Consider the following 13,784-nt stretch of genomic DNA (forward strand, 5'->3'; position numbering starts at 1 on the left):
CTCAGCTCGGTTGCTGATCGTGCACAAGCTTTGAACGCACACTAAACTATGTCAGCTCTGAGAGAGCGTGTATTTGTTAGTCTTCCCGTGTAAGAGGATTAGGCCTCCAGTTTGGCTCGTCCACATTTCAGAAATTACTTCTGCTCCACTTCACACATGAACTCATGTCTCTCTCTCTCTCTCTCTCTCTCTCTCTCTCTCGTTCCTGCGTTGTGGTAACCATAGCAACACAGACAAAGCCAGACCCACCAGTTGGCATAAACACCCTTGCAATTTAGTGTGGAGAGACATCAACAGACCCAAATTAATTCTTCTCAGGTTATTAAAGGTGTTTGCGGTAAAGCAATCATTATGTTTACTTTTGCCTAAGTAATACATTTCCCTCCAGAACACCCATACAACTTACTGCATAGCAACACCCTGGCTACCACTTTTCTTTTGAAAATGTAAAAATCTTCTTCTTGTGTGTGTATCCCTTGTGAAAGTGTAGTAAATGTACTTAAGTGCGTATTGAATGTAATGTTTCCAGACACATAATGTGCATGTGTATTATATGTACTATAATATTATAGGTATATATGATATGCAGTTTCATAGTTCTGTTGTCTTTGAAATACGGTATGGCCAAATGTCCTGACTAGCATTTAAAATATCAAATATACTTATAATCAAGTACATTACATGTGCTTAAGTATGTTAACTCGTCAAATGTGATCAAATTAAAACTTACCTTATAGTAAAACTGAAATTTGACATTTTATAAAATGCTCTTTTTAAGTCTACTTAAGTGTGTTAAAGGGATAGTTCACCCAAAATGAAAATTATCCCATGATTTACTCACCCTCAAGCCATCGTAGGTGTATATGACTATCTTCTTTCAGACAAACACAATCGGAGTTATATTAAAAAACACCAAACTTTTAAATTTTTATTGGCGGTTTTGAAGTCCAAAAAAGTACATCCATTCATCATAAAAGTAATCCATATGACTCCAGGGGGTTAATAAAGGCCTTCTGAAGCAAAGCGATGGGTTTTTGTAAGTAAAATATCCACATTTAAAACCTTATAGACTAAAATAACTAGCTTCCGACAGACGGCCTACGGCTACGCAAGCCGACTTATACCAAAAGAGTAACCCCTGACGCGATGTAGGAGTATCGTAAGCTTTGACGCCTGATGTGCTTCAAACAATTACTGCTGGGCAAGAACCTCTTCTCTTATATCGAAATCCTCCAACATTCCACAATAAAAATTCTCATTTTAGACTTCTAATACGCGACCGGTGTTTTGTTTTGCACTATCCTCTGCGCTTCTGCATTCGTCGATACGTCATGCATCAGGTCAGGGGTTACTCTTTCGGCGTAAATCAATCACAAATGCGTATGGCCGTCTGTCGGAAACGAGTTATTTTAGTTTATAATGTTTTAAATATGGATATGTTTATTACACAAACGCATCGCTTTGCTTCAGAAGGCCTTTAATATCCCCCGGAGCTGTGTGGATTACTTTTATGATGGATGGATGCGCTTTTTTGGACTTCAAAAAAGTCCTTGAGCATGGAATAGCCAGGACATTTTTTAATATAACTCTGACTGCATTTGTCTGAAATAAGAAAGTCGTATACACCTAGGATGGCTTGACGGTGAGTAAATCATGGGGAAATTTTAATTTTTGGGTGAACTATCCCTTTAAGAAACACAGTCATGAAAGTGTACACTCTTTAAGTGCACTTAAGTGGCATTTATTTCACAAATAATTATATTATTGCAAGTACCGTTTTTAAAAAATATACTTTTAAGATTTGAAGTACACTACAAGGTCACACTTTTTCATAAGAGTCATCAGCTCTATTCTAGAAGTGTGTAACTTTTAGTCTGACATCAGATTTAGGTTTCCTTTTTCCACACAGGCTGTTAACAATGTTACGCTCTGCGGTTCATAAGTATGTGACTGAACTGAGCGAGAGGGAATGCCGGTGGGGATTTGATAATCTCCATTCCTCTGTTCCAGCCTCCCCAGCATAACTCGCATACTTTAGACAGAAAGGCTGCCAGTGCAAAACTCTCCATGTCCACACAGAGCTCGAAAACCTCAAAATCTACCCAACTAATAAAGCTTCTTCTCCATGACTAAGCTGTATCTTACTTATTATTTTTTCCAGTATTTGCATTGTTTGTGATTTGAATAATCATGTAATCTCAATCATCTCAGATCAGGGCAGCAAGATTCAAAGCAGAATATATCAAAACTTATCATTGCATAATTAACTTAGACACAAATCCTAAGATTAACTGTGACAGCATGTCTGAAACAACCTCAGACATAAGGTATTATACTGCTTTTTGCATACTGCGCTATATACGGCTCACAAAAAAATTAGTTTTAAGATATTTGTATTTTATATATTTTGCTTTAGCACACCATTAGGAAATCTAAATGTATTGTATACTACCGTTCTAAGGTTTGGGTAAAGTAAGATTTTGAAAGAAGTCTTATATTCTCACCAATTTAAAATAACTTTTTTCATATTTGAATACATTTTAAACTGTAATTTATTCCTGTGATGCAAAGCTGAATTTTCAGCATCATTACTCCAGTCTTCAGTGTCACATGATCCTTCAGAAATCACTCTGATTTGTTGATTTGAAGAAACATTTCTTCTTATTATCAATGTTGAAAACGTCTCGGTTACGACTGTAACCTTAGTTCCCTGAATAGGGAACGAGACGCTGCGTCACCGCTTTGGGAACGCCCCTGCGTGATTGCGTCGTGAAGCACGTATGTCATCAGTCCAATAGAGAGACGGAACGTCATAGGCGGGTGACGTCATAGACCCGGAAGCTATAAAGCACACCGGCAAACACACGCCGTTAGCTTCTGAAGAAGGCCTGAAACAAGGCGCTTGCGGGCATGCGAGGAGTATGGCCGGGTGACGCAGCGTCTCGTTCCCTATTCAGGGAACTAAGGTTACAGTCGTAACCGAGACGTTCCCCTTCAAGGGAACTCGAGCTGCGTCACCGCTTTGGGAACGAGAATACCCACGTCCCCATGCGAGTCTGGATGCCCGCCTGTGCAAGCTACGAGGCGAGTACCCGAGACCCCGGAGTAGAATTAACGTCTAGCTCATAGAACCTGACAAAAGTATGCGGCGAGGACCACCCCGCCGCATCACACACTTCCTGCAGGGAGGCCCCTGCCAAGAGAGCTTGGGAAGCAGCCATACTCCTAGTGGAGTGGGACCGAACAGCCAAAGGAGAAGGCTGTCCGGCCGCCCCATAAGCCAGTGAGATAGCCTCGACTACCCACTTGCTCATCCTCTGCTTTGACACCGGACCCCCACGGGATGGAGGTCCGTAGCAAACAAACAACTGATCAGTTTTTCTCCACAGGGCAGCTCTGTGGATATAGGCGTCTAAGGCGCGAACTGGACAAAGCAGATTTAACTTTTCCTGGTCTGACGTCACAAAGGGAGGAGGACAGAAGGCCTGGAGCACAATAGGTCTCACAGGATTAGTGAGGACCTTAGGAATATACCCGGGCCTCGGAGAGAGAAAGGCCTTAGCCATACCCGGGGCAAACTCCAAGCACGAGGGTGCGACAGAGAGGGCTTGCAAGTCCCCAATTCTTTTAAGAGAAGAAATAGCAAGAAGAAAAATAGTTTTGAAAGTGAGAAATTTCTCAGGAACTTCCTCGAGCGGCTCGAAGGGAGCCTCGGAAAGGCCTCGAAGGACGATGGATAAGTCCCAGGCCGGCACCCTGGTGCGTGTCACAGGTCTCAGCCTCAAGGTTCCACGGAGGAAACGAGTTACTAGAGGGTGTCGCCCTAATGAAACACCACTTAAAGGAGTGTGGTAAGCAGCTATGGCCGCCACGTACACCTTTAGTGTGGAGGGGGCTAACCCAGCAGAGAATCTCTCCTGCAGGAACTCCAGCACCACGCTCGCAGGGCAGTTAACTGGATCCCGCAGGCGATCTCGACACCATAAGGTGAAGAGTCTCCACTTCAGGTAGTAAAGTTTCCTCGTAGAAGGAGCTCTGGAGTGTAGAATGGTCTCAACAACCTCAGTTGAGAGACCGGAACTTATGAGCTGGGTCCCCTCAGAGGCCAAGCCCACAGTTTCCACAACTCCGGGCGGGGGTGAACAAAAACTCCGCCCGCCTGAGAGAGAAGGTCCCTCCGGAACGGAATCTCCAGGGGAGAGCCGTCGAGGAGAGACACCAGATCCGAGAACCATACCCGGCCCGGCCAGAACGGGGCTACTAGAAGGAGACGGGCCCCGTCCCGGCGCACTCTCTCTAGAACTCCCGGAAGCAGAGCGATCGGGGGGAAAGCGTACAGGGGCAGCCTCGGCCACTCCTGTACCATCGCATCCAGTCCGAGAGGAGCTGGAGGCGACAGGGAGAACCACAGATGACAATGAGAGTTCTCGTGAGTGGCGAACAGGTCCACTTGGGCCCTGCCAAACTTCTCCCAAAGGAGCTCCACCACATCGGTGTGGAGTCTCCACTCCCCGGGCCTTGGCCCCTGCCTCGACAGGATGTCTGCTTCCACGTTCAACCGCCCAGGAATGTACATAGCCCTGACTGACAGCAATTTTCCCTGAGCCCAGAGGAGGATAAGGCGCGCCAGCTTGTATAAGCGACGAGACCTCAAACCCCCCTGATGGTTGATGTAGGAGACCACCGATGTGCTGTCTGTGCGTACAAGCACATGATGGCCCCTGAGATGCGGCAGGAAGTGCTTCAGAGCCTGAAACACCGCCAACATTTCCAGGCAATTTATATGCCATGAACGCTGGTGCTCCTGCCACAGACCCTGGGCCGAGCGACCACTCATGGTCGCCCCCCAGCCCGTCAGGGAGGCATCCGTGGTCAGAGAAGTACGCTGACACGGTGCCCCCAGCGACGGGCCCTGGGTCAGGAACCTGGGGTCCTTCCACATAACCAAGGTGCGGAGACACCGCCGCGTTGCCTTGATTACGCGAAAGGGGTTCCCCCTCGGGGAAAAACCCCTGGTCTTGAGCCACCACTGTAGCGGCCTCATGAACAGCAGGCCCGAAGGAATAACATTGGACGCGGCTGCCATCAGACCCAACAGTCTCTGAAACTGCTTTACAGTGAGCGGCTGGTCTAGCTTCACCCCTTTCACGGCTGAGAGGATTGACCCCACGCGAGGCTCCGACAGACGAGCCTGCATAGCGACCGAATCCCAACTCACCCCGAGATAAGTGATCTTCTGCACAGGAGAGAGAACACTCTTCTTGGAGTTGAGCCTCAGCCCCAACCTCCTCATATGCGCGAGAACAACATCTCGATGCTGAACCGCGAGACGCGCTGACTGTGCTAGTATCAGCCAGTCGTCGATGTAATTGAGGATGCGGATCCCCTGCAAACGCAAGGGGACCAGAGCAGCGTCCACACACTTCGTGAACGTGCGGGGTGAAAGGGCTAAACCGAAAGGAAGCACCCGATATTGGTACGCTTCTCCCCTGAAAGCGAACCTCAGGAACTTCCTGTGCTGCGGAAGGATGGAGACATGGAAATACGCATCTTTGAGATCTATCGTGACAAACCAGTCCTCGGACCTGATCTGAGACACGATCTGTTTGAGTGTCAGCATCCTGAACTTGAGCTTTGCCACGGCTCGGTTCAGGACGCGAAGATCCAAGATGGGGCGCAGCCCACCATCCTTCTTTGGCACTATGAAGTACCGGCTGTAAAAGCCTGACTCCCTGTCCGGGGGGGGAACCCTCTCTATAGCCCCCTTTCGCAGCAGAGTCTGTACTTCTTGAGTCATCACCAGAGCCTGCACCGGGTCCACCACAGTGGAGAGGACCCCGTTGAAGCTGGGGGGACGGCATCTGAACTGAATCGCGTACCCCAACTTTACACATCGCAGGACCCAACGAGATATGTGAGGCAGATTTTCCCACTCTGACACAAAATCTACTAAGGGAACCAGCCTCTCGAGGCTGGTCTCTGATGTACTCTGCACCGCGAGTGCAGCGCCCTGAAGCGGCGAACCGGCAGGGAACGACTGACTCGACGGCATAATTTCCCTCCGAAGAGGGTGCGGGCCATGCTCGAATGACCCGCGGGGCCCCTCCGCGCCCCGGCACTCGGGCGGGGTTGGCGGACTGACCCCGTGAGGGTACCGCGGACGCACGGGTACCGTGTACAGCGGTAAGCACCGTGCGTCCGCGGAGGGGACCACCCTCACTGTCCTGGGCCCAGAGGCGTCAGGACTTCTTTGACGCAGCCTTCCTCGCCACAATGACTGTCCTCAGATCAGCCCTGGGGTTAGAAGGCTGCGCCTGTGAGCGCCGCGCACCCGACGACCCTTTCTGCGGGGGTGTACGAGTGGCGACACTCACTCTTTGCTGCGCCCTGTGTGAGGAGCTCGTACTCGGCATCTGCTGCTCCCGCCCAGCAGCAGACGAGACCTGGGGCTTACGGGGAAGGAACTGCTTGAGCGCCGCTGCCTGCTTTTTCGCCTCCAGGAACCTGTCGGTAACCGTGGTGACAGCGTCACCGAACAGGCCCTCCGGAGACAGCGGCGCATCGAGCAAAAAACTCTTGTCCCTTTCCTTAATGTCCGTAAGATTAAGCCACAAATGTCTCTCCGTGGCCACTAGGGCTGCCATAGAACGGCCGACGCATCGGGCCGTCTCCTTGGTGGCACGGAGAGCGAGATCGGCAGTCGATCGAAGTTCATTAATAGTATCGACTCCGATCTCGTGGCTTTCCCCCAGGTCCCTTAGCAGATCAGCCTGATATGCCTGCACAATAGACATAGTGTGCAGACACGCGGCGGCTTGACCTGCTGCCGAATATGCTTTGCCCACAAACGATGATGTCACTTTCAGAGGTTTTGTGGGCAAAGTCGGAGCCTTTACGGTTGACGCAGACTCGGGTGACAGATGGCTCGCAAGCGTCTGTTCAACCCGAGGCAGCTGACCGTAACCGTGTCTCTTACACCCCGTGATATTACTATAAACAGACGTTTGCGGGGTGAAAATGCGTGCAGACACGGGCCGCTTCCAGGACCTCGACACCTCGGTGTGGAGGTCCGGGAAAAACGGCAGACTCCTTCGAGGAGGCTGAACAGAGTGCGCGGGGAGAAAGCGCTCGTCGAGTCTGCTTTTTACGGCAGCTCGCTCATGATGTTCGTGTGGCCAGTCAATGTGTAGTCTGGCCACCGCTCTGCTCAGCACCTCCATAAGCTCCTCACTTGCAGGGGAATGAAGTGACGAGTCTCCACCCCCTGCATCGATGCTACAGACATCAACCTCCTCGGAGGAAGATAGCTGCAGTATCGCGGCCGCTCCCCGGGCGGGAGAAGCCGCAGAGCGGGCTCCCGATCCCAGAGAGGCAGCGCTGGATCTGGCGGGTGAAGGAAGAGATAGGGCGGGGCCCGTCTCCATCCCCTCCGTCAGATCCTTTTGCGAACCCCACGACATGAGTCGCCGCTGAGCCTCAGCAGCAGCGGGACCCGTGCCGTGGGGAGCGCTAACCGGGACGCCCTCCTCGAAGAGCGCCCGGCGGGATCGCAGCACACGAAGAGGCAGAGCCTCACAATGCTCGCAGCCGGCACCCTCGAGTGCCGACTGCGCGTGCTGCTCTCCCAAACAAACAACGCACATCAAGTGTGTATCCCCGCTCGTGATGTAACGTGAGCAGGGAGGAACACACTGTCTGTAACGCTGTTCGCTCGTCATACTTTTTTCTCTTGTATCAATGTGGTGAATAGTGCAAACGTAACAAAACAGTCTGAACTCAGACACAACACAAAGACACTTGGACAGAATAACACAGAGCGCTTGTTGAAGGCAACAGAAGCTAACGGCGTGTGTTTGCCGGTGTGCTTTATAGCTTCCGGGTCTATGACGTCACCCGCCTATGACGTTCCGTCTCTCTATTGGACTGATGACATACGTGCTTCACGACGCAATCACGCAGGGGCGTTCCCAAAGCGGTGACGCAGCTCGAGTTCCCTTGAAGGGGAACAGTTGTGCTGCTTTATATTTTTGCGGAAACCGTGATGCATTTTTGAAAGTTCAAAAGAACAGCATTTATTTGAACATATTAAATACATACATGCATAAAAAATATTAATTTCTTTTAAAAAATTGCCCCAAACATTTGAATGGTAGTATATGTGAAGTACTTAACAATACAAATATGCTACATTTATGTCACATAACCTCATATATGTTAAATTTTATCACCACACTAAATTAAACGCAATTGTGTTGGACTCCAATTCACGAATAAATCTGATTTATGAATAAATAATTCAATTAAATTTGTGATCAAATTATTTCATAAAAATTATAAAAATATTATACAAAATATTTTAAAAATCCATTCCATCAATGAAAAGTTCTCAAAAAAGCTCTTTTAAAAGTTTTTTGGTGTTTTATGAATTACTTTTTGTGCCTTACCATATTCTTGATTGGAAAATAACCATCTTAATATTGTCCAAAATTTCTAAAGAAAGAAAGTTATATGGGTTTGGAACAAACGATTCTTTTACTAATGTAAATTCGCTCTGTTTCAAATGTTTTGGTGTTTGTCTAATTGGAAGGAGTTTTTTCCAGTGTTGTGTGTTTTTTCTTACATGCTCCTTCAGGTGTTGCACAGATTTCTGCAGTGCGAGGATCTGGTGAAATAGAGGACTCTGTAGGACCGCTTTCAGAAGATTCAGCTTCTCCTCAGCTGGAACATCTGCTCCCTTTTCTTTCAATCGAGTCTGTAACCTCTCCACTGCCTGCAGACAACGCTGGGTATCTGCCACACACAGACACACACACACACACACGTTTACTTAGCTATCTAAATGGGGACATTGCATAGACTTTTTTATTTACAAATAAGTGTACATTTGATAACCCAACCCTAACCCACACCCTAAACCTACCCATCATAGAAAACTTTCTGCACTTTTACATAAAAAACAAAACTTAAATCACTTTCTTTTTATACCATTTTTACCAGTTTTTGGAGATTTTGTCAGGTTTTGTTCACTTCTGGGTACAAATTTGTTCCCAAAATATGGCACACACACACACACACACACACACACACACACACACACACACACACACACACACACACACACACACACACACACACACACACACACACACACACACACACACACACACACACACACACACACACACACACACACACACACACACACACACACACACACACACACACACAAGCTCTTCCAGGTTTGACAGCCTTTCATTTTTGTTTATTCACTAAAGTTTGAATATTGTGTCAGAATTGGCAACATATCTCTGGCATGTCTCTGGCAATGATGAGCTGAGGTAAAATTTTTTTATATAATTCACTTTTTTTCTCTCACAAGTACATTATCCACTTAAATATTCAGGGGATATTTAAATAATTGAGAGGAGAGTGTTTTCGAATACATTCATCTTCAGAGAGCTGTGGAGTGTTTTCTGTGGAGGATTTGATTGCCGTGAGGAGGTGCTTTGTCTTCTAATCGCACGGACTGATGCCTAATGGGTACAAACGTTATAGTACACATTCCTCATACAGAACAAGAGCAACAGAGAAGTCAATAATTCACAGAAGATATTCACAGTAGAAAGCTGTAAAAACACTTGGACATTCCTGCCTTAAAGGGGTCATGAATTGAGAAATCTAATTTCCCTTGATCTTTTGACATATAACAGGTATGTCACGTTTATGATGAAGATAAGCAGGCTAGAAGCATAGTGGATGTACAGTATTTGCAGCTAAAAACTTTATTAAATCAAACAAAAGAACGATATCTGAAACAATAAATGAAACCGAGTGAGCTAACACAAATAACACAAGACAAGGAAAGAACTAAAGGCCTTTTTCAGACACCTTCAACATTTCTCACATTATCACAGTTTATTCGCTATAGTTTAGAATATGGTAATAAAATATGACAAGAACTCAGTGTCAGAACAAATTCATCTTGAAAATGTCAGATAACTTTGATAGAAAGGTATCGGTGCATCCCAATTTGCATACTACCTGTCCTAAATAGTTTTCGAAAATAGAATTAGTATGTCCCAAATCATAGTATGATGAAAAGAGTATCCCAAAGATACCCGGATGGTCTACTATTTCCGGTTAGAATCCGAAGTGCAGATCAATGCTCACTCTAACGGCTAATATCGCCCACAACCCATTGCGCGTTGGACGAGGATTCGATTAGAACAACTAGTGTTCAAAAACTGCAAACATGATAGATGTGCAAGTCCAACGGTTAAGTAGAGAGGTTTAGATAAAGGGGTTTGAGTGAATAATCATCAGTATCTAACTTGACAAAAATATATTTATTTAATATTATTCACATTATATTTAATCTGCAACAGCATTGTGAACTTTTTTAATGATACGTTTGGCCATTAACTTTTAAATGCATCATTATATTTACATTTTCAAACACATGAGGAGAGCATGAAATACCCATGACTGGCAGATCAATGTGCTACTACATTTCTCTCCAATACGGTAGGAATTAAATTGAATTGAATGTGGAGGACTTTAACTGTGACAAGATGATTGACAGGGCAGTTTACAGTGACAGGATGCATGTAACTAAGTGACAGAGCTGTCCGTTATAGATGATGAAATAGTATGTCCCAAAGCTTGCACACTCTTCTGCTACACATTCAAAAGTATGTACTTTTTCTTCACAAAAAGAGTACATACTTTTAGGTCGTAGTACAAGTAGGTGAATTGGGACGCAACATATGCATTACATATATTACAATCAACCAATCAGCTGTCAGCTATTAAATTTAAGTACGCAATTAGATAATACCAATTTAGGTCAACTAATTACCAAGCAATGCTTAATTTTGTTCAGTCTGTGGTGTAAAAGGTCAGTTTAAGAACTCAAAACTTCCCCATTAGTACTAAATCAGCTTTTATTGAAACTGGTGTAACGGTACACGTATTCGTACCGAACAGGGCTTTCAGTTCGGTCTGTGTACCGAACGGTTCCGAATGCAATCTTTAACGGCTTGTTTTAAGAACACACTTTAATCCGAGTTCTACGGTGGCCCAGTAGTGCACAACACAACGAAATTTAAAAAGCATACATAAGTTCACAACACAACGAAATAAATCCACAACACAACAAAATCAAGCCACAACACAACGAAATCAAGCCACAACACACAGACAAATCCACAACACAACGAAATAGCCACAACAAAACAGAAATACTCCCGACAACTAGGGCTCTCGGAGTGCGGTAAAGTTAGTTTTCCTTGCATTGCTCCATAGATTCGCCAATCTTACAAATATTTAAACACTACGATCAGTTTTAAGTGTGCAGTTGTATATCGACATGAAATATCAATTCAAAATCACCTACGTACATAATAGCTGCATATTTATACTTGAGAACGCTTTGACCCACTGCCACGGGTATGTCCCTATTTTGCTAATGTACTTTCAAGATGGAGGGGCAACATGGCGACCCACATTCGAACCCCTTACCCGTATGTATTTTCAATGGCATATTATAAACTTACGAGAATACTTTATTACTTGAAAGAAGTAAATATACATTAATGAGCACATATATTTTTGAAAGAACTAAGTGTTTTTAGCTAAGAATAAACTAAAAAAGTTACACAGTGTAGCTTTAAGTATTCAGTCCATTTCATCACGAAATTCAAACGATAAATGCCGTTTGGACGCTCTTTAATGTGAAGACTGATCACTGTATAGGTGCGTCAATTCAAGCGGCCGCGGCGACTGTGTATAAATGATTATATTTTATCGACGAATTGGAGAAAAAAACCTAATTTTATAATTAGATTTAGGAGTTAATGCAAAAACGTTTCGGTTACTAATGTAACCTCAGTTCCCTAAGAAGAGGGAACGAGTATTGCGTTTTGCTAAAACGCAAGGGGGAATTCCTTTTCCTCGAGATATTGAAGCAAATTTTTATCCAAAAATACCTTTTATACACAGTGCAGCTGCACAACTCTCAGCAGGAAGCAGCTGCGTGCTGATTGGTTGTGCCGCTGCAACTGCAGCAACCTATAGCGAGACCGTGGGGCGGGACGGACCAATCAGGTCCTTCCAAATTCCCGCCACAAGGGGCAACAGAATTTGCATAGCCAAGGGTATATAAGACCCACTCTCGCAAGGTTAGTCAGGTTAATCGACTGAAGCGACTCCTGAGCAAGTGAGCAAGCACGGCAAGCAAAACGCAATACTCGTTCCCTCTTCTTAGGGAACCGAGGTTACATTAGTAACCGAAACGTTCCCTTACGAGAGTACTCTCGTATTGCGTTTTGCTAAAACGCAAGGGGGACCAATGCAAAACACCGTGCTTGCTTAATGGCTCTAAGGCCGACGACACCAAACCCAGGCCAACCTAGGTGGGCCCGTAATATGATATCAATAATTCAGAGTGAGCCAGACCTGAGTCGGGCCCTAATGAGAATGAACACGATATACGTGCAATAATAAGAATAGACCAGACATAGTCGGGTCAGGAATAATGAGTGGCCAGATAATTCGAGCCGTATAAGGAATATGCTTATGACTTATACAATATTCAACCCAGGCCGGACTTATCGAGCCTTAAGGGGTTAAATCTGTTTACACAGCAAGAAGCCCGGCTTATAAAGCCGGAACATCTAAATTATAGAATCTGATAAAAGTGGACCGGGAGGCCCAGCCTGCCGCCGCACAGATATCGTTCAGAGAAATGCCAGTAGACCAAGCCCACGAAGAGGCCATGCCTCTAGTAGAATGGGCTTTAATGCCTAAGGGGCAGCTGAGATCTTTAGACTCATAGGCCAGTGAGATAGCATCCACTATCCAACGTGACAAGGTCTGCTTTTTAACGCCGCACCCTCGGGTGCGGCCGCCAAAGCACACAAAGAGCTGTTCAGTTTGCCTGTAAGCAGCGGAACGCTCTATGTATATTCTCAGGGCTCTGACAGGACAGAGCAAATTAGCATCTATTTCATCTAACTGTGATGAAAGTGCCGAAAGTGAAATGACCTGTGCTCTGAACGGAGTTGAAAGCACTTTAGGTATGTATCCATGTCTTGGTTTGAGGACGACTTTGGAGTCGTTTGGCCCAAATTCCAGACACGAGGCGCTCACAGAGAGCGCGTGCAGATCACCCACTCGCTTAACTGATGCAATCGCTAGCAGAAAAGCGGTCTTTAGTGACAGGAGCTTTAAGCTCACAGAATGCAGAGGCTCAAATGCAGAGCTCTTCATGGCATCCAGGACCGTGGACAGGTCCCATATAGGGACTGAAGGGGGGCAAGGCGGGTGAAGCCTTCTAGCCCCTTTAAGGAAGCGAACAATGAGATCGTTCTTTCCTAGTGACAGTCCGTTCACTCGAATGTGATACGCTGCTATAGCAGCCACATAAACTTTGAGCGTGGAGGGGGAGCGACCCGCGTCCAGAAGCTCTTGTAAAAATGTAAGCACCTCTGACACTGCACAATCATGTGGGGTCAGACTTCGCGCTTTACACCAGTCTGAAAAGACTGACCATTTGCCTGAATAGAGCCGCCTAGTTGTGGGGGCTCTAGCTTCAGTAATAGTATTCATTACGCTTTCAGAAAGGTTCTCATGTACCCGTTGATGGGCCAAACATGAAGCGCCCATAGATCGGGACGGGGATGCCAGATCTGCCGTTCCGCCTGCATGAGGAGGTCTCTCCTCAGTGGGATCGGCCACGGATCTGTATCTGACACCTGACTCAGCAGTGAGAACCAAGGTTGATT

General features: G+C 46.1%; 1 protein-coding gene across 3 annotated transcripts in view; it reads right to left on the minus strand.

The window, feature by feature from the left end:
- The window catches only part of mpdz (multiple PDZ domain crumbs cell polarity complex component), a 151,253-nt gene that overhangs the window by 115,426 nt on the left and 22,043 nt on the right, over positions 1–13,784 (minus strand). For all 3 annotated transcript variants that reach the window (XM_079810729.1, XM_079810731.1, XM_079810730.1), the window contains exon 3: positions 8,621–8,790. In XM_079810729.1, coding sequence (XP_079666855.1) covers positions 8,621–8,790 — 170 coding nt within the window. The remainder of the gene's footprint in view (positions 1–8,620; positions 8,791–13,784) is intronic.

This window comes from Gobio gobio (assembly GCF_949357685.1).
Source record: "Gobio gobio genome assembly, chromosome: 2".
Classification (NCBI taxonomy): domain Eukaryota; kingdom Metazoa; phylum Chordata; class Actinopteri; order Cypriniformes; family Gobionidae; genus Gobio; species Gobio gobio.